The sequence below is a fragment of the Arabidopsis lyrata genome (assembly GCF_000004255.2).
Source record: "Arabidopsis lyrata subsp. lyrata unplaced genomic scaffold ARALYscaffold_8, whole genome shotgun sequence".
In the NCBI taxonomy this organism is placed as follows: Eukaryota; Viridiplantae; Streptophyta; class Magnoliopsida; order Brassicales; family Brassicaceae; genus Arabidopsis; species Arabidopsis lyrata.
In genome coordinates, this window is record NW_003302548.1 from 20,658,888 (window position 1) to 20,679,239 (window position 20,352).

Consider the following 20,352-nt stretch of genomic DNA (forward strand, 5'->3'; position numbering starts at 1 on the left):
TCCGGTTTGGAGCGTTGTAGTAACGTCTAGATGATATCATTTAATAGGTTAAAAAAGGTAGGGCATTTCGTAAATTACGGGAAGAGCTAGGCCACCACCCAAATTGGATGATTGTAGAAGATGGTTACTATTGTATTATCGTACCGATTGATAAAATTTGCTCCTGACAAATTTTATCATCCACAGAAAGCGTTTAGAAAGAATGGAGTGTGGTTGTTGCAGTGGTGGTGGTGGCCCAAAAATGATACACCCAATCTCATGGGGGAATCATTTACCAAAGCATAAAAGCTTGTCTTATATATGCACATATCAATAATGCATGAATGAACCGGTTTGGTTGGTTAGTCTCCGATCGGTTAAACCGGCTGCTAAAGCTATTTTTCCAAAAACGTTGGAGAATACACTACTGGGAAACATGATTTTAATTTGTTACCAAGCTCTAACACGAAAAGTTGAAAACAAGATTCCTTTTGGTTGATTTCTTATCGATTCGGTTCCTCATATACAAAGTTACCAATGATGCGGTCCATAAATAGTTTAGGTTAAGATTACTTGCGCGTGACAATGAAACAAGAATATCGTTATCACAAGAGTTAATTGTTGTAGACAACTTGCAAATGAAATATTCATATCAATTGTTCTTTCAGTATTTATAATAATAAAGACAACTTTCTATTTAGCGTATGAGCCAATAAGATTTGAGAGATGGGTAGGGTCGTTCTCACCGCCTCTTTTACAACACGATCATTCACTATCAAAACGATTAAGAATTAACCGGTTTTACATTTTGAATTCTCCAATTACTTACAAAAACTTTTCAATTTTTTCGAAGAGATACGACGATATTCCACAAAATATTTGTTTATCGCTCGTGAAAGACCAACAAAGGCTACACTGTGGGACATATAATCTGGTTTAGCGATTGAATTTATAACCAGACTATCTTAAATTGTGTGGACCGTGGTATTTATCTTGTTAGTTGACTCAATTTCATGAAATGTTGATTTCATCATAGACTCCCCATAATCTTGTTACTAATGTGGACCTGTGCAATAGTAAAAAGGTCAGTTTAAAGAAACATGTAGCTATTTTGTCTTAAACTAACGACGATAGAATTTTTCTTCAACAACTAATGTTTTAAGATAATTTTTGACGGAAAAAAAAAGATCATGTTTGACAAGATCATTTTGGTTTTAGACAATTGCTTACCAAAAGCACATTTTCCAATTCCATAGTGCCCACTTAACAAACGCATGTTCGCTAGACTCTTGTTTATACAATAATGGTTTATTTACGTGGACAACATTCTAAAATGAATGATTTTATTGTTTTTAGGAATTTTGAACTTCTAATTCAAAAACCAATCGGTTGATCAATATACTATATACAAGATTCATCTCCATTTATATTCTGGATTATTGAATATTCTTTCTTTCTTTTTTGTCAACCACACATTCGTTAAAAACAACTCCATGATTAGTTGCCCAATTAGGAGGAGAAGAGTTTACAAAAGTAACATCAAAAATAAAAGTCTAGATTCTGAAATATTCTAACATAGTTGATTGATTATGAGTTAAGTAGTTGCGTCTTTATTCAGTTAAGTACATTATATATAGAAATTTCATAAACCAAAAGTAGCAAAATTTGGCTAAGTTAAACTTCTAGGATATGCAGTTATGCACGGTGCCTTGTTAACGAGGAAATACAAAAAAAGAGTCAACATCAAAGACAGTCATTTCTTTGTTTTCGAAGTTGTACGTTTAGTCTCTAGAGTTTTCGCTTGTTTGTAATAACCACACACCAATTTTTTCCCCTCACGTCCACTCTCTCTCCCCCTCTCTATAAATGTCTACACACTATTGCCATTAATCATATACTTCACTTTCATTCTCCAAACAGCTGTTTCTTGATTATCATGTCTCAGACGTTTGAACAAATGGTGAGTTTTAACTCTATCCTCCAAATTTTCTAAATCCAACTAAAAGTTCAGACTAGTATAAGCTAAGAGTTAGAAATGATTATATGATAATTTGACAACATTTTGTGTAAATATATGTAGGATGAAGCAAACAGGTTAAGCACGTGGAATGGTTATGTAGACTGGCGAAATAGACCGGCGTTGCGTAGCCGCCATGGCGGTATGCTTGCTGCCTCGTTCGTCTTGGGTGAGTCATTCTAAAACTCATCTTTAATCACAACTATTACATACTACAAATCAAGAAGTAGATGTAGAAGAGTTATTATTTTTATTTTTACAAGATATTCTAGATTCTTTTTCATATCAGTGATAGTTTCAACTTAATCTAATAGTTAAGAATCTTACACCAGCAAGTTTATATTCACTCAAAACATTATTTGTTAAAAATGGAGTATTAATTGATATGACATACTGTACATTTTTAGTTGTGGAAGTGTTGGAGAACCTTGCGTTTTTAGCAAACGCGAGCAACCTAGTGCTGTATTTGTCAACAAAGATGGGATTTTCGCCGTCGGGAGCCGCAAATGCCGTGACCGCTTTTATGGGAACGGCGTTTTTCTTGGCCCTTCTCGGAGGTTTTTTGGCAGACGCCTTCTTCACTACTTTCCATATCTATCTAGTCAGCGCCGCCATAGAATTCTTGGTATGCATTTCAGTTGACTATTTTTTAAAAACAAAATCCGTATAAGCTAGAGTTTAATTAAAAATAAAAATAAAACCTTACCTAAAACCAGGTCATTGGAAATGGACTTCAGAGGATGAAAGTTAATAGAAAAAACAGAAAAAAATTCCTTCTATTTTTAGCAATATATTTTTTAATATTTAAATAAATAAATAAAAACTCTAACTTTTCCTTTTTTTTTTCTAAAATGTGTAACATTAAATGATCTACGTATTTTTAATTTACATGATACGAGATTTAAACATTTACATAGAAGCTCTAGTATGAATATCTAACCTTTTAAACCACACTATTTTGTGGAACACACAGGGCTTAGTGGTACTAACGGTCCAAGCCCACGAGCACTCTACCGAGCCATGGTCTCGTGTTGTTCTATTTGTGGGTCTATACTCAGTTGCTCTCGGTGTCGGAGGAATAAAAGGCTCGTTGCCACCGCACGGAGCGGAACAGTTCGACGAAGAAACACCGAGTGGGAGGAGACAAAGATCCTTCTTCTTCAACTACTTCATATTTAGCCTCTCGTGCGGTGCCTTGATAGCCGTCACGGTCGTGGTCTGGCTCGAAGACAACAAAGGCTGGTCTTATGGTTTCGGTGTCTCCACGGCCGCGATCTTGATCTCGGTGCCGGTTTTCTTGGCCGGATCTCGCTTTTATCACCTCAAGGTTCCCAGTGGAAGTCCAATCACGACTCTATTCAAGGTCTTAACGGCTGCTTTCTACGCTAAGTATAAGAAAAGAAGAACTTCAAGAAACGTTGTCACTTGTCATACAAGAAGTGATTGTAATGACAACGTAACCAAGCAAAACTGCAACAGAGATGATGAATTTCTTGGATCTTTCCTAGGTGAAGTTGTGAGAGAGCGTGAATCGATTCCACGTCCACTCCGTTGCACTGAAGATCAAGCCAAAGATGTGAAGATAGTCATCAAGATCTTACCTATTTTTATGTCTACCATTATGCTTAATTGTTGTCTAGCTCAGCTCTCGACGTTTTCCGTCCAACAAGCTTCGACGATGAATACGAAGCTCGGGTCATTTACTGTCCCACCGGCGGCATTACCAGTCTTCCCGGTCGTCTTCATGATGATCTTAGCTCCAACTTACAACCACCTCCTCCTCCCTCTAGCTAGAAAAACAACAAAAACCGAAACCGGCATAACCCATCTTCAACGCATCGGAACAGGGCTAGTCCTTTCCATAGTAGCAATGGCGGTGGCAGCCTTAGTGGAAACAAAACGCAAGCACGTCGTTGTTACTTGCTGCTCAAACAACAACTCATCTTCTTATTCTTCTTCGCCGCTTCCTATAACGTTTCTTTGGGTGGCCATTCAATATGTGTTTCTTGGATCAGCAGATCTATTCACTCTAGCCGGTATGATGGAGTTTTTCTTCACCGAAGCTCCTTCTTCGATGCGTTCCCTTGCAACCTCGCTCTCATGGGCGTCTCTTGCGATGGGATATTACTTGAGCTCTGTTCTCGTCTCGGCTGTTAATTTCGTAACAGGCTTAAACCATCACAATCCATGGCTTCTAGGGAAGAATCTAAATCAGTACCACCTCGAGAGATTCTACTGGCTCATGTGTGTGCTTAGTGGGATTAATTTCTTGCATTACCTCTTTTGGGCTAGTCGTTATGTGTACCGGTCGAACCAAGGGTAGATCCTAAGCATATATATCGATAGTTGTATTGTCTAGAACTTATTGTAGGGTAATTTGTCGTCTATTAATAATAATCGATTAAATATGTCTAGGGTTTGGTTTCTTGGAGAAGAAGTTACTATGATGCTAGATTTGTTTTTACGACTATGGCTACACGCTCAAATTTCACGGATATGTCATTTAATATGATTATAAAGACATTGTTATTTTCATTTATAGCCAATATTCCATGAAATGTAATTGTAATGTTGGAAATTAATGTTTGTATTTGCTGCGTTTATCAAATAAATAATATTGTACATCTGTGAATCACACAATGGCTCCTTAACAAAAAAGAGAAAAGAAAAAGATTTAAGTAAATCACATCGCTGTTTAGGTGGAGAGTTCTGTGTCTAAGGGCAGTCTAGGTTGGAGGGCTCCTTCTAGAGGATGGTTAAAGTGCAACATTGGTTTTTCTTGGGCTAAGAGAAGCCGGTTGGCAGGTGGTGCTTGGGTAATTAGAGATCATGAGGGGAATGTCAGTATGCATAGTAGAAGACCTTTTTCGAACTGTGTGGATGTGATTGATGCCAAGCTTAAGTGTTTTTTGTGGGCTGCTGAAAGTGTGCTCGAAGGTGGTTTTTGCTTTTCAGGATCCTTCTTTTGTTGGTATGGTGAACAGACCTAAAGCATGGCCTTCCTATAGGTACCATTCGCAAGAAGTTTTACTGGTGCTGGATGGGATTTTAAATTGGAAGGTAGTAGTAGAAGTGGTAGAGGTAAATAGAGGAGCTAATATCATTGCTCAAAGCGTCACAGGTGATTTGAGGTTGCAGTCTTATGTTGCAGCGGGTTATCCTTCGTGGTTACAAGGCGTTTTTGAGGGTGAGAGAGTTCTATCCTCTCCTTGACTGGGTGAAGTCTTGTGAAGTCTTGTTTAGGCCTTTTTATGTAAATGTGCTTTTGTTGGATTGTTTTTTTGTGTAACATGTGCTCTTTGGAACTTATTTCTATTTATATAAAATTAGATGACAAAAAAAAAAAAATCACATCGCTGTTTTACTTTTAACCACTGATTTATTTGCCTTTAAAATATGCTTAAAAAGGAGTCCTTATCTCAAATATGAGAATAATCCACTCTTTTAGTGTTTATCATCTTTCATCTTTTCTAAAGCTGATGAATCTCCACATTTATTTCAGTAATGAAAATATCTCAAATATTCAAAGGCTAATGTGTACTCTCATTTTTTCTAATCAATCTCTAATTTTGATATGTCCAAAACAAATTAATCTCATAAGATTTTATAGTGGCAAGTAGTCCCTATTTTCACGTAACGTAAAAGATTGACAGATTGTAACTTGTAATGAAGCTTCTTCCTTTTGCTCTTTTTCTTTACGAAGATTGTAATAAAGTTTATTTTTGTAATGAGATTCTTTTCCGATGTATTTGTGGAATATTCTTCGACTTATATCAATCGAACCGGCTCAACAACTCATCCTTTTCTTTTTAAAATTCTCTAAATTAAGACCCTATATGTTTATATTTATCACAGATATAACAGAAAACAGTTTTTTTTTTTTTCTTTTCCTTTTTTGGTATAAGCAGATAATAATTTCTGAATCTAGATAAGAACAAAAGAATAATGAATTTATATTATCTCGTCAAAAGTTCCTGGGTTTTTATACGCGTTTAATTTCTATTGGGTATATTGTGTAAATTTATAAATAGAAAAGGGTAACAATTCGAAATAGTTGAAAACTATTGAGGTCTTTCTTTCCTGTATATAAATAAAACCGTCTCTACCCACTGAAATATCAACTTAGCTCTTAAGCAAATCTAATCGGAGAACGGAGAAATTTCGGTAAAACCCTATCTATCATCTTCTTCTTCTTCTTTTGATTACGTGAAAATTCTGTGTTCAGAGGCACAGTTTTGTTCTAGAATTCCAAATTTCGGGGCTGATTTTGTATTTTCTGGGTACGTGAGATTAGATCGAGAGAGAAAAAAAAGAGCGACCTTTTCTCAATTTTTCCGGTGGGTTTCATGTTAAATTTACAAGCTTTGAGTTCAGTATTTGTTCTTATGCTCATGATCTTCAGAATTTTCAATAAAAAATTTGATTTTTTTTTTGGTTTCTGATGGATTAGGTTGTGAAGAGAAGAAAAGATGGGAAATTTGTTATGTTGTGTTCAAGTGGATCAATCAACGGTAGCGATAAAAGAAACATTCGGGAAATTCGAAGAAGTTCTTGAGCCTGGTTGCCATTTTCTTCCATGGTGTCTTGGTAGTCAAGTTGCTGGTTACCTCTCTCTAAGGGTTCAGCAACTAGACGTCCGTTGCGAGACCAAGACTAAGGTTTAAGATTCTTCTCTTTATCAAAATTGTGCTTTGATTAGCTTCTGTGTAGTACTAATCTTTCTTTTTTTTTTGTTTGTGTTTTTCCAGGACAATGTGTTTGTTAATGTTGTTGCATCGATTCAGTACCGTGCCCTAGCTAATAAGGCCAATGATGCCTACTACAAACTCAGCAACACAAGGAGTCAGATTCAAGCTTATGTGTTTGATGGTAAGTCTCATTGTTAAAAAAAAAAAAACATGTTTTAGATACTAAGTGATTGTGTTCAGAATATTGATCATTCTGAGTTTTTTTGTTCCAGTCATTAGAGCAAGTGTCCCAAAGTTGCTTCTTGATGATGTCTTTGAGCAGAAGAATGATATTGCAAAAGCTGTTGAAGAGGAGCTCGAGAAGGTATACTATTCTTTGTGTGTTTTGGTCTCTTTCTGATTGTGAAGTTATGAGTGTTCAAATTTTGTATCTCTGTCACTCTTGTAGGCAATGTCGGCTTACGGTTATGAGATTGTGCAAACTCTCATTGTTGATATCGAGCCTGATGAACATGTTAAACGGGCCATGAACGAAATCAACGCTGGTAACTAACATTACTTCCCATCATTTATATACTCTTTACTTATTCTTCTACTTGTAAATCCTCAAATCTGAGTTTCTGCTTCTTGTTTATAGCTGCAAGGATGAGATTGGCTGCAAACGAGAAGGCAGAGGCTGAGAAAATTCTGCAGATTAAGCGAGCTGAAGGTGAAGCTGAGTCCAAGTACCTCTCGGGTCTGGGTATCGCCCGTCAGAGACAAGCGATTGTAGATGGATTACGCGACAGTGTTTTGGGTTTCGCTGTGAATGTGCCTGGGACAACTGCTAAAGATGTGATGGACATGGTGCTTGTTACACAGTACTTTGACACAATGAAGGAGATTGGTGCTAGCTCCAAGTCTTCTGCTGTGTTCATACCGCATGGACCAGGAGCTGTTCGCGATGTTGCTACTCAGATCAGAGATGGCCTTCTTCAAGGCTCGTCCGCAAACCTTTCTTGAAGTGGATTGACTGATTATGTTCTCTTCTCTTTGACTATGGTGTGATGTGATTATCATCTCTTCTTTCTTTTGGATTATGTTCGAACTCTTTTTTTCTTTTTTTTTCCTTTTTTATTTCTATTTAGTATTGTAGTACATGAATTATGGTGGTATAATCAAACTCGTGAACACTAAATCAGAAGATTAAATGCAAAGACAAATATTTGGTGACATCTTTTGTGTCAAATTAATAGTGAAATGAAAGATTAAAGATTATTAGTTCTTAAGAATGTTTTTATTTCACATTCAACGTAACTAATGATTACGTAGGGTGAAGAAATTTCGCAGGAAACTTCCTTCACCTACATGAAATTAGTGCCATTTCCTTTAAAGGCAAGAAGACATTGACATTGTCATAAATTTTGCAGGGCCTTTATATATTTGTGATCAATAATTCATCTCAAAAAGATAAAACTTTCACATGGTAAACTTTATCTAATATGAAATAATGAGAATTTAATAGTCATAAGTAGGATGGTGATGTATGAACTTGGCAACGATGTTTCTTTCTATACTTAATAACAAATGATCCTAGTTGCTAGAAGAAGATAATTCAGCTTTTTTGGTTATTAGACATTGCAGTTGCAGAGTGTTATTGTTTCCACTTTCATGGTTGAAGAACTAATTACCATCTTGCCCCTCAGTTTTCTTCAATATTTCAACCCAATACCAGTCTTCTGCAGACATTTTTTAGTATGTAATTTACATCATCTTTAAATGCTACTAATGTGTTATACGTCTCTCACAAGTCTTCACAAGTCTCAACTTTTTTATTTATCTAGTCCTTTTTAAACCATAATGGTGTAGTTTAGTGGTAGTTGCAGCAGAATTCTTTTTACACCAACCAATATAGATTCTGATGCCTACATCATATATAAATCCAACCAACCAAACACGTAATGACAAATATATCAATCGGATTTGGCAAGTCTAGATATTTGTGTTAACGGATCCAATAATCAAAAAGATAATCAAACCATTGACTTTGTTTTTTTCTAATAAAAAGGAATGATGTAATCTACTAATCTTATAGGTAAGGTTCATTAGATTTCAATATCAGTTGACCCATTTGAATGCATTGTTGTGGTCTTAAATTATTAAATCATAAACATGAACTCTATAGTTCTTTCAATGTGGTTTATACATCAGCATTACCAATATGTATTAAGCTGAAAAGTATTATATTAAAAACAGATAGTTTTTGTACAACTTACAACACATATTTTACAAGCAAACTCTGATTGAAATCAAACAAAACAAAACAAAAACCCTATGCCAAGATACGCTGAAAATAACATTCATCAGCATTTGTAATTGGCATATATATTAGTTAACTTAAGGTAGCATATAATTTGTATTTGAATTAGTTAGTTGGTGGTGGTGCATCTACTGCAGCAGTACTAGGCTTAGCTTGTTCAGCCTCATGAATAAGCTTCACAATCTCATCTTTCTTTAAGACCATAGCTTGAATCTTTTCTTCAATCTTCTGAAGCTTCATCTTCAATTTCTCTGGATCTTTCTTATCTTCAGGGTTCTTTTCTTTCTTCGCCTTCTTATCTTTCTTCTTGCTCTTCTTCTCTTGATCTTCTCCTTCTTCTCCTCCACCATTTTTATCGTCCTCGTTCTTATCCTTCTTATCTTTATCTTTCTTCTTCTCCTTCTTCTCAGTTTTCTCAGCCTTGTTGTGTTCCTCTTCTTTGTTATCACCATGGTTCTTCACTTTCTCTTCTGTTTCTCCCATTATTCTTTATGAGATTTGGGTTTGATTTTGTCTTTCTTAGATAGTGCTTAAATCTAGAAAACTTTCTTACAAATTTCTTGTGGAACTAAGAATTACCCTTTTATTACAAAGGATCTTCAGCTAAAATTAGACATAAAATGATCACATCCGTAGATATTACTTCTATAACGAGAATTATGGAGTTTCGTATGTTGCTTCCTTTTCTATCTTTAGGATTTTAGTTTTGTGGAATGATCAATCTTTTAAGCTCATCCATAGAGCCCTTAAGTAGTTTTGTCGCATATATAGAGGAAGGTTTTCACAAATCACCAATGGTACGAAAAGATTATCAACTAAAACTTATGCAGCGATTAATTAAGCCTATGCTTCATGTTGTTTGTTACTTTCTCTTTCACTAAAACTGTTCCGTATACTTGGTGGTTTTGAATTATACAGATCAACTTGTAAGAAAATTTGTACCAATAATAAAATCAATATTATACACACACAAATATAAAAATCATTATAATTTATAATCTATCTTAAAAATAAATGTTTATTTTCTCGTAATAGTATCAATATTGTACATGCATACACAAATAAATATTGGAGGAAATCATAATCCCAATTATAAAAAACACAGAACAGTGGATTATCATATTTTCCCAAGATTCTCAATTTTGTTGGTCGATATGTGAATGAAAAATGGAACTGATGATGATTCTCATGGATCAGGCAAAATAAATTTTGATTACCCAGAGAAAATCATACACTTACTTATCCTTTGTAACGATTCATACATGTCTCTTGTCAAAAACAGCTTTGAAAGACTCACGCTCTGCTCTAAGCTGATCCTGGAAAATTCCTCTTACCTTTGCTTTCCCAATTGCATCAGCAAGTGCACGACTCTCTTCTTCCGATAGAGGATTCGATTTCAAGTTGTATCCTGATCCTGGACCTATAACTAAGGATGGCATGTTCATATTCCTGGCAGCACCAATTGAAAAACCTGCATCTCCACCCTATCCACAGAAATAAAAAGCATGCATCAGATATTTTCCAGAAGATAAACATGATTTCAAAGCTAATAGAACTTCTAGAGACGTACTGAACAAGCAAATATGTGTATGTTTATACCTTATCTCCCCACCAAACAGATTTGCCTTTCCGCTGGCTTGATTTGGGAAGAGATTTGGGGTTTCGTCTCACGCTCTGAGAGTTCTCTGTTTCATCTTCTTCTACATTTGACCATTTACTTCTGCTTAGTTCTTTCACTTCTTCTGTACGGGAGCCAGATTCTGCATGCCATTTACTCTCACTTTTGTAAGAGCCTGAGGTGATTCCAACAGAACGAAAGACTCAGCTAAGTGTTTTCGGTTTGTCTAAGTAAAAAAAGAAGACAGTATAAAGAAAGCATTGAAATCTACCCTCTGTCGCACCCTTTTCTTCTGACTGGGTACTGTTATCAGATTTTCTTTCTGGCAGTCCGAAATCATCTTCCATGTCCATATCCACCTAGAGCAATTTTATGAGAAATTACGAGGTTGGATCAAATAATGAAGGCCAAGATTGAAACAATGGTCAAAACAAGGAATTTTTTAACCCTTGTTTACTCAAGGACAGAGAGGTACAAAAAGATTTTTCTCTTACCTCCTGGATTCCATTCTCCTTCAGGTCATCCCACCGCGTAAAAGACTATCACAGAAAACGAAGATAACATTTAAGATGTTGTAAAAATGCAACAAAACGAGATTATACTGCATGAAGCTCATCTTAAGATCAGTTTCCTTTAGGTCAACGCCAAATCGTACATGAAGGGGTCTTCTTCCCATTTACAAAAAGCAAGAATGTTGGAAAGAAAAAGAATGGCATAAGAACCTTGATATCCAGCTGCATGTACAATGAAGGAGCTTCTTCCCATTGTTCTGCCATCTGCTGTACTTGATCTAGTGTGATGCCATGTACGTTTCTTGCAGCACAGCCCTGTAATTTTGCACACGCTTAGAACATCAAGTGAATGACATTCTGTATAAATATGATAATGATCTTAGTGTGCTCCTATTTATCTAGGCTAAAAATGAAAACTACAATTGAGATACAAAATCTAAGTTATCAAAGAGTAAATAGTATGCAGAGAACTCACAGTCGGGTCCTTGTATGTTGCTTCGAATATGTAAGCTTCATATCCAGATCTCTGCAAAAGAAACAGAGAGTCAAGGAAACTTCCAAGAACGATTAAGATAAATCTTTCATTTTCAATACTGGACAACAGACATGTTTCAGTTGAACTGGTTTCAAATGTTACAATAAGTAACAATTCAAGGTTCATCATTTACAACAAGCATACAATCATACACAGAAAAGAGATCGTCGGCATCTACATTTCAGGTAAATAGAATGAAGAAACTGCTCACTGAGCAAAATCGAGGCAAAAGAAAATTGAATCAAACTGAAATTCAGCAAAAGGGGAAAAGGTGAATTCTCGAATTCAAAGCTTTTTATTTATATTGTATTAGTTTTAAGCTGGTCAAGAAGCCATCTAAAATTCTTCAACTTTCATTTTCACAGAATCATAGATAAACAAGAAAATCAACAAGCACGGTGGCAAGCAACAAAAGGGGATGAGGAGTAGTGATTGCCCAAAGCTACCACTACTTGTTTATAAATAAATAGGAAAGGACATATTACAAATTATATTGGTCAGTGACTGCAAGGTTACAAAAATTTAAAAAGAATGGCAACCTCACACGATGTTTAGAAAGCAACATGAAGCAAGCAGAAAAATTAATAACAACTACAACTTGCATGTAAAATACCACTATAAATAGTACATACAGTCATTAACAAGACTAATGACTCATCTTATAAAAGAGGGAATTAGCAATATAAAGGAGAAAGGACTTATAAGAACTTGCAAGTTGCCCCACGCCAATGTCCTCTTTGATGATAAATACACAACCAAGAAGGTTGTAAAGGGGGAGAGAGAATAGACATATCTTTGAAAGACCATATATTCACTAATATACAGGAGTGAAGCAAGACAATAACTAATGTACAGGAGTAACTTTGGAAAACTAGTTTTCAAGAAAAGATTATGAAGATGCTGAGGAAAGAAGACTCGTACTCTCAATCTAGGGAAATGCAAGGTCACTATAAATTTGGACGGAGCATTATGCTAATACTTGAGGAGGTTGAGATAACTAACTAAAACATTGTCAGAACTGTCAACTTACTAAAATATATTGTGTAATAAACAATTTTAGACTTCACTAACATTTAGTGCAGATGAAATTATCTAGACATTTGAAAAACCAAGGATACCTAAGCACTAAAGATGCTAGTTGACTTCACAAATCATTATGAGTCTTCCATAGAATCCGCAAACAACATCCAAACTCCACAAGGTAATACAGGAAGAAGTGAGGATATACCTTTGCTGTTGCCCAAAACTGAGTAAAATCAGCTACCCGCAGATTGCGGTCATCCACTAAGATGAGTGACATATACCAGCAAGAAACGGTCAATTCCAGAAAACAAACTGCATCCGTGGTTAGAGAAAATGAAAGTAGTGCTTGGACACTGCACCACCTAGTTCCCAGCTAAACTAGATGAATAGAATCTCTAAACAAAGATCTTACATGTTGCAATATTTACTACTCCCTATACCTTGAGCAGATAAGAGGGCTGCTGGGAGGATATTAATTTTTTTAAACTAAGAAACTAGAGAAACTATATCAGGTGAAATGTTTGCTCAAAAAGAAAAGTAGTATCCATCATTTCAACATCAAGAAACCAAAAGAGATAATGTCATCAGATCACAGATAGCAAGGAAATAAAATTTCAAAGCTGTTATATGTGTCCTACATTCTAGTAGGCAGTTATGAGAAAATCATTACCGATTACAAAGCTGAAGGCTCCATCTTCAAGTGTCCTCTTAAAAGCTTTCAGCATGCTTGAACGATAAGCCTGAGAATTTAAGAGTGGCTAGAAACTTAACAAAAGAAATATATCGCTGTGGTTTATTATATTCCTATTTCATTTATATCAAGCTATATGTTGAAAAGACACCTCTTCCATCTCAGGTTCATAGCAGTATTCCATGACCGTCTTCACATTAGGTCTTTTGCTTCTACCAGAGCTTGAAGAAGTTGAATCACTCTCCTCAACCTTTTAAATTGACAAAACAACACAATTTTAGAGTCCTTTGATGGTCCCGAGTAAAGACTTTTAAGAACTGTTTAAGAATTATGAGGATTAATTAACCTTCTCAACTTCAGTCATGAAGTAATCATCCATAGAATGGATTCGCGGAGCACTACCACCATTTTCTACCTCGATGTCACGCAACAACTTGGCTAAATAACTCTTCCCACTGCCTGAATATATATACTAATGGAGTTATTACTCAGTAACACATGAACTTAAATACAAACACCTTTCAAGGTCATTCAAATGCAAAAACAAGTGGAGATTATATTGTTTCCTCCCAGAGGCTACGCTAAGAACTGAAATCATGTAACAACTCGACGCAAAAAGCAAAGAGAGGCTCAGAAAAGAACCTGGTAGCCCTCGAAGGATAACTACAAAGTGATCTGGACGAGTAGAACGATGAGGAGGCTTCAATAAATGGGACACATCAATCACTTTAGACCGAGTAGGTGCTAATTGTGCAGAAGATGGCTACCAAACAATAAGAGATTTATCAGTACAGCAAAACAAGATATTTCGAAGGAAAGAAGGAAACCACGAAAGCAACATTACAGAAGCATTAGGCATTTGAGGTAATGATGATGATGGAGGGATCGTTGGTGACGAATTAGTAGTGACAGGAAACAGTGAAGAAGGATGAGACGGCGGATGAGAAGGAGGCAAAGGCGGTGGTGGAGAAACCGGAAGAGGAGGCTGACCGTTAGGACCGCTAAAATAGCCTCCGTACAGCGGCGGATGATGAGGCGGAGGAGCTGCACCATTAAACTGACCTCCATTCCTAAATTCACTCCCATACTGATGATTGATCTCTAAATTCACTCCGGGAGACGGCGCAGTTAAACCATAACCATGATCGCGAACCATCTTCAACCTCCGTTCATTCTCCCATGAAACACCGTAACCGGGAGAACCACCACCGATCGCATCAATCCGAGCTCGCTTATAGCTCCGATCAGCTTCCCTATCAACATCAACGGCGCTACGATAGTCAGAAGAAACCGGTCGCCATTGATTTCTGTGGTGAGGTTGCCAGGGCGGATAGTGAATTTGCGGTGGTGGAACCGGTGGTCCGGTGAACGAATCGAAACCAGGACGAGGTGAATTGAGGTGAGGAGGAGGAGGAGGAGGGAAGTTCGGGTTGTGAGGGAAAGAAGATGGAGGAGGACACGGTGGACAAAAGGGGAAGTGAGGCACTGTACAAATCGGGCATACGTTTGGCTGTGTTGGTGCTGGACGCCATTGTTGATGATGGTGGTGATGATAGTTGTCGAAATTATTATCCATTGTTGATGATTTTGGAGCTTCGAGATATGCAAGACTGTTCAGATGAACCCTGAAATCTAAATTAGGGTTTATGTGATGAAATCGATCAACATAAAAGAAAACTAATGTTTCTGAGAGAAGCTGAAAACTTCGAACTGTGCTTGAGTTTGATCTGACTAATAGTCGCTAATTATCAAACAGTGGTATGAATAATCACCTAATTCTGGTGGAGGCCCATTTATACTAAAGTCCCATAATGTGAAGTGTGAACCAAAGGAGAATTCGGTGGAGGCCTAGTTACACTAAGTCCCATAATGTGAACCAAAGGCCCAACTAAAAGTTTAAGGACATTTAGACTTTTATTTTTAAGGTCCGATAATTATTATGGTCAGTAAACACAAAAATAAAACTTGAACATCAGTTCCATGGAATTAACGGCTAAGACCATACACAGTGGTGTATGTTTTGGTGGGGTATGAGTATTATTTAAAAGGAAAATAATAGAATAGTGTAACACATGGATGTGAGATAACACTTGGGTGTGAGTATTATTTTAATATTTTATGTTTCATCTATCTCTTTCTCTCTTCTTTCTCTTTATCCACTAACCAAATCTCTCTCTCTCTTAAAAAAATTATAATAAATATATTGTTAACACCCATCCATCCACATGCACCATTGTGGGTGCTCTAATACTACATATGTCGTTTAATCCTTTCCACATTTTCCTAACCTACGTTTACGGTTTACATACGTCATTTTTGTGACATCATTAACATTTGAATATTCAATTTATACAGAAGAAATGGATAAGTTTTATCACCTCGTGATGTGATTGTCTGATTAAACGTGACACCGTAGAAGATAAGTAACATTTTTCATGTTATACTTTCATTTTAAATAAATACCAAGACCGAGAGTCTAAATGGTAACTGAGGAATCTGGCTGGATCCGGCTGAATCTGACTGAATTTTTAGTGATTTTTAGCTGAATCTGGCTGAATTTTTATATTTTCAAATGGTAACCGCTGAATCTAGATAAATTTTTTTGTGCTTTTCAGCAGAATCTGTCGAAATAATTAAGACTTTAACTGAAATATCGTCAAATAATTACGAATATTAATAGAATAACTAAAGAAAAATATCTAAATGAAATAGATAAAATTATCTAATTGTCTAATTAAATCTTATACCAATAAATAAATACTAGAATTAATATCTATTTATCATAATTGAGTTGTTCTTCCAAATCTAATTTTTGAACTATTAAAAAGATATAATTAATTAATAGAAAGCTTTGTCAAAGTTTTATTGAAAAATTAATTTAAAAATAAACATGATAATATAGTATAGATTATCTTATTGATTTTTCATTATTCTCTAGTAGTTTAAATCCTTAATATGATTAGGATGATTAACAATTTTTTTTAATTTGATATTTTAAATATTATTTTAGCATAAGTATGAGTTATTTTTGCAAAAATTTGGAAAATTATATTTAAGTATCTAAAATTTATTAAAATTATCTAAAATTATCTATAGATATCTGAACATAAATATGTCTCTCTTGTCTATTCTGGTAATGGTTTTATGTGTATGAATTATTCATATATCGTATTTGTATGATCTAACTTATTTTAAAATATAAATTTGATGTGTAATTTTTAATAGCCAAAAATATTTTAATTCGAGTTGTGAATCGCTATATATAATCCAAATTTTTATCTGAAATGAACATATTATGTATCTGTTGATGTTGGAAAAACTGTTGAATCTGGCTGAATTTAGTTTTATGCAAATGGTAACTGCGGAATTGCTGAATCTGGCTGAATATTTTTTCCATGTTACCATTTACACTCCGAATCCGATTTTAAAAAATGTAGACTTATCTTCATTTATTTTGCTCAACAAGTGGTTAAGTACTTAAGTTTAAACGTTTGTGGTTTATTTAATTTCAGTTGACGTCGTTAGTGGTTTATGTTCTTTACGCTCCTTGTTAGAATCATGATAATTAATTAAATTAAGTTAGATTTTGGCTCCTGATTAAATAACAATTAATCCCCACTAATGTAATCATTTCAATTTGTTTTTTCTCCGTGAATGAAGAAAATACAAATACTGTATTTTTTATTTTTCCCATATAAATATTCCACGGGACCTCCAATTTTCGAAGCGTACAATCTCTCTCTCTCTCTCTCAAACGTTTCAGTTTCAGAAAAGAGAAAACTGAGAGGCAAGAAACAACTTTCTCTCAAATGCAGACGAGTCGGTTACTCTCCTTTTCCTCTAACTCTCCGAGTTTTGGCAGCTTCTCCTCCGCCGTAGACCTCGCCGCAATCGCCTCCCGAGTCGTCGAAGAATTCAGAGATCAGGAGCAGACACAACCCGACTCTCACCACCGCGACGACGATAATGATTCCGATTTCGCTTTCGATTGTCTAAGCAACACGTGTTCTCAACCTCTCGCTACCGCCGACGAGATTTTCTGTAACGGTCAGATCCGTCCGTTGAATCCGTACGGTGGCGGAATCGGAAATGCTCCTGTAGAATCTCAACCGAGTACTACTCTCCTCCCTCGTCGTCATAGACCGGCGTTGAGAAAACTGATGAGCGAGGATCGAGATCCGACTTCGAATTCTTTTTCGGAAGCTGAAGAGGATCTAACCGGAGTTCCGCCGGAGACGTACTGTGTATGGAAACCAAAACAATCGAATTCCGGAGATGATGATCTTCAAGGTCTCTCGTCTTCTCCGTCACGAAGCAAAATCAAAAGCCATTCAGCTGGATTCTCGAAACGTTGGAAGCTCCGGAATCTTCTGTACGTTAGAAGCAGCAGCGAAGGAAACGATAAGCTCGTGTTTCCGGCGCCGGTTAAGAAGGACGACGAGACTGTGTCCGATCAGGAACCGCCGTCCAAGGAGGAAGGAAATGGCGGCGAGGAAGAAGAAAGGGAAAGGGAAGAGACAAAACGACAGACGTATGTGCCGTATAGAAAGGACATGATTGGAATATTAAAAAATGTGAATGGGCTAAGTCGTCATTTACGTCCTTTTTGATGGTGACGTGGCTCTCCCAGACGCGGACTTTGGGTGGGCTTCGGTTTCTTTCTTTTTCCTACTTTTTTTTTTCTTTTTTACTTTTATTTATTTTCTCTCTCAACCTTTTTCTTTTATTAGTTTCCGAGAAAATCTTGAGTGTTGGCGAGAAAGTAAATAATTTTATTTTCGAATATTTTTTAAAATTGTCGGTTTAAATAGATAATGTATAAGTTGTTTTGGTGGTTTGATTATTGGAATGGAGGAGACTAATAGTGGTTTTATTCGTTTATTTGTCATAAACTTGTTCAATTTTTATTCTTCTCATCATAATGTTGAATTGTTTCACCTAACAATATGATTTAGGAAAATTCAAGTGTACACACGTTATATCCATTATGTGATCAATTAAAGTTTAAGTTAGTTAAATGTATGTGTGTGTGTATAATAAATTCAAAATTTGGATAAGTGTTGTATGTTTCTTTGTTTTAGACACTCAAAAAGTGTTGTGGTCCATTAACGTGTGGATAGTCTCATATACCTTTTTAAATATAGAGATGGATTTGTTAATTTGGATATATAAGTTTTAGGTGGATATTGTAGGAATGTTTGGTTTGCCTTGATATCGTCTTGTTCGAAATTTCTATAAAGAGAGATGCGTTCACACTATTGATTGAGAGACTCGAGTCATCCCAACTACATAATATAAAGTGTATTTAAAAAGATTAGATTAATTTAACAGTAGTCGTCGATTCATTCATCTTCTAATTAAAACTTCATATTTGGTGTCTTGTCTATATTTAAAATATGTTTAGTGGAATCCGCAACAAATTTAAATGAGTTGGATTACCAAATTGGAGATGTACATATTAGAATGGGTGTGATTGATAATTTCGTTGTGGTAAGGTATATACCATTTATATTGTGACCAATCGATAAAACGACAAACTGAAATGCGATGAAAGCAAGATGGTGCAAATTTTTACTGTTTTATGTTTTTCTTCTTATCTCTTTCAACTGTTCCGTAATCGTTTATATGTTATATCATGGGATTTGAACCAATAGATACAAACCAACAAAAATAAACGTCTTATCAGCCAAACTAATACTAACATTAAGCATATATTTTTTTTTTCAGTTAACAACCCTTATAGCTTAATTTATAATCTAAATACAATCTAAAGTACTACCTACAAGTTGTACATGTGTCTTTTAGGAAACCAAGTACCGCCTCAGATAAACTGATAACACAAATGATAAGGTTAAATTATGAAAATAATTACTTGCAAGCTACGATTTATGATAACTTAGAAGCTTTTTTTGATCATAAACCGACCAATTGGTTTCCTAGTACATTTATTAAAAAAACATCATTACTGCAAAATAATGAGTCGACAAATCAACACTTCTATTGTTCCAAATAGCTTTTGCCAAACAAATTATTAATCGAATGTGAAGGTGTTTCATATATGACTTACAAGTTAAAATTATTCCTAATGATTAGCGGTGGGAGTAGGTTAAAAAGAGTGCATTTCTGTCTTTATCCCTACTCTAATATGAATACGACTCGTAACTAAATTGATTTATGATTCAAGTTTTAATGCAGGTATTAGAAACAGAAAATATTTTGTTTCATGGATTGTAGTATTTGGCTATCGAGTTCACATACTCAAAAATAAACTTTATAGCTCCTCATATTTGGCGGTACATTTTTTAGATTAGTATTATGAAAAATAAGGTGAGTGATGCGGTTTTTTTTTTTTTTTACCCCTCTTAATTTCTACTTCACATTTTACATTTTTATACTATGAAAAAATATAAAACTGTTATCTTATATAAAGTATGGTTTTCAAAGTTAATAACTCATAGGATCGTGACACATGGCAAATCTATCGATCTCAGATTTTGACACGTGAAAACAAAAATTTCCTTTTATTTATTTTTAAAAATATATTAGGAAACTATATGCACATATAAAATTTATCAACTTATAAAACCAAAAAAAATTTATAAGGAAATTATACATATATCTATCTTATATAAAAAAATTCTAAAAATCTAAAGAAGATAAATATAAGGAAACTAGATGTATCTTAAGAAATAAAAATATAAATTTAAAAAAAAAAAATTTTAAGGCAACTATACATATATATCTTATAAAAAAAAATTAAAGTAAAGAAGATAATTATAAGGAAACTATATGTATCTTATTAAATAAAAATAGAAATTAAAAAATTATTTACTAATTCTAATTTAAAGCTACTAATTCTAAAAGAAAAATATTATTAAAAAAAATTTATGAAATTATACAATCTTATTGTATAATATGATAATTAAAAAAAAATTATAATCAATTATTAATCGTAGAAGAAAAATTATTCTAAATACTCACCTCTATAGA

General features: G+C 34.9%; 5 protein-coding genes across 7 annotated transcripts; 3 read left to right on the forward strand and 2 right to left on the reverse strand.

Moving 5' to 3' along the window:
• Positions 1–1,816: 1,816 nt before the first annotated feature.
• LOC9300891 (protein NRT1/ PTR FAMILY 4.7) lies at positions 1,817–4,599 on the forward strand. The gene is made up of 4 exons (XM_002864770.2): positions 1,817–1,939; positions 2,060–2,165; positions 2,404–2,621; positions 2,970–4,599. Exons 1-4 carry the CDS (start codon positions 1,916–1,918, stop codon positions 4,317–4,319), a joined length of 1,698 nt encoding a protein of 565 aa, XP_002864816.1. The 5' UTR covers positions 1,817–1,915; the 3' UTR covers positions 4,320–4,599.
• A 1,453-nt stretch (positions 4,600–6,052) lies between these two features.
• Positions 6,053–7,898, forward strand: LOC9300892 (hypersensitive-induced response protein 1). Of its 2 annotated transcripts, none has more exons than XM_021030837.1 (6): positions 6,053–6,160; positions 6,447–6,654; positions 6,745–6,865; positions 6,957–7,048; positions 7,133–7,229; positions 7,322–7,898. In XM_021030837.1, the coding sequence occupies exons 2-6, from the start codon at positions 6,466–6,468 to the stop codon at positions 7,684–7,686; spliced, it is 864 nt and encodes a 287-aa protein (XP_020886496.1). In that variant the 5' UTR covers positions 6,053–6,160; positions 6,447–6,465; the 3' UTR covers positions 7,687–7,898. The 2 variants fall into 2 exon arrangements, with proteins under 2 accessions (XP_020886496.1, XP_020886501.1); XM_021030842.1 differs by lacking the exon at positions 6,053–6,160 and adding an exon at positions 6,192–6,333.
• Positions 7,899–8,887: 989 nt separating this feature from the next.
• LOC9300893 (protein PXR1) lies at positions 8,888–9,733 on the reverse strand. Its single transcript, XM_002866462.2, has one exon. It carries the CDS (start codon positions 9,464–9,466, stop codon positions 9,089–9,091), a length of 378 nt encoding a protein of 125 aa, XP_002866508.1. The 5' UTR covers positions 9,467–9,733; the 3' UTR covers positions 8,888–9,088.
• A 441-nt stretch (positions 9,734–10,174) lies between these two features.
• On the reverse strand, positions 10,175–15,085 carry LOC9302581 (YLP motif-containing protein 1). Of its 2 annotated transcripts, XM_021030828.1 has the most exons (12): positions 14,207–15,078; positions 14,005–14,125; positions 13,709–13,821; positions 13,514–13,612; positions 13,342–13,411; positions 12,877–12,932; positions 11,589–11,639; positions 11,324–11,428; positions 11,096–11,140; positions 10,873–10,960; positions 10,583–10,776; positions 10,175–10,467 (listed from the first exon to the last, which is right to left on the reverse strand). In XM_021030828.1, exons 1-12 carry the CDS (start codon positions 14,936–14,938, stop codon positions 10,240–10,242), a joined length of 1,902 nt encoding a protein of 633 aa, XP_020886487.1. In that variant the 5' UTR covers positions 14,939–15,078; the 3' UTR covers positions 10,175–10,239. The 2 variants fall into 2 exon arrangements, 1 of the variants encoding a protein (XP_020886487.1); XR_002333199.1 differs by lacking the exon at positions 12,877–12,932 and having other exon boundaries at positions 14,207–15,085.
• Positions 15,086–17,070: 1,985 nt separating this feature from the next.
• Positions 17,071–18,243, forward strand: LOC9302582. The gene has a single exon (XM_021015935.1). It carries the CDS (start codon positions 17,172–17,174, stop codon positions 17,970–17,972), a length of 801 nt encoding a protein of 266 aa, XP_020871594.1. The 5' UTR covers positions 17,071–17,171; the 3' UTR covers positions 17,973–18,243.
• Positions 18,244–20,352: the final 2,109 nt, after the last annotated feature.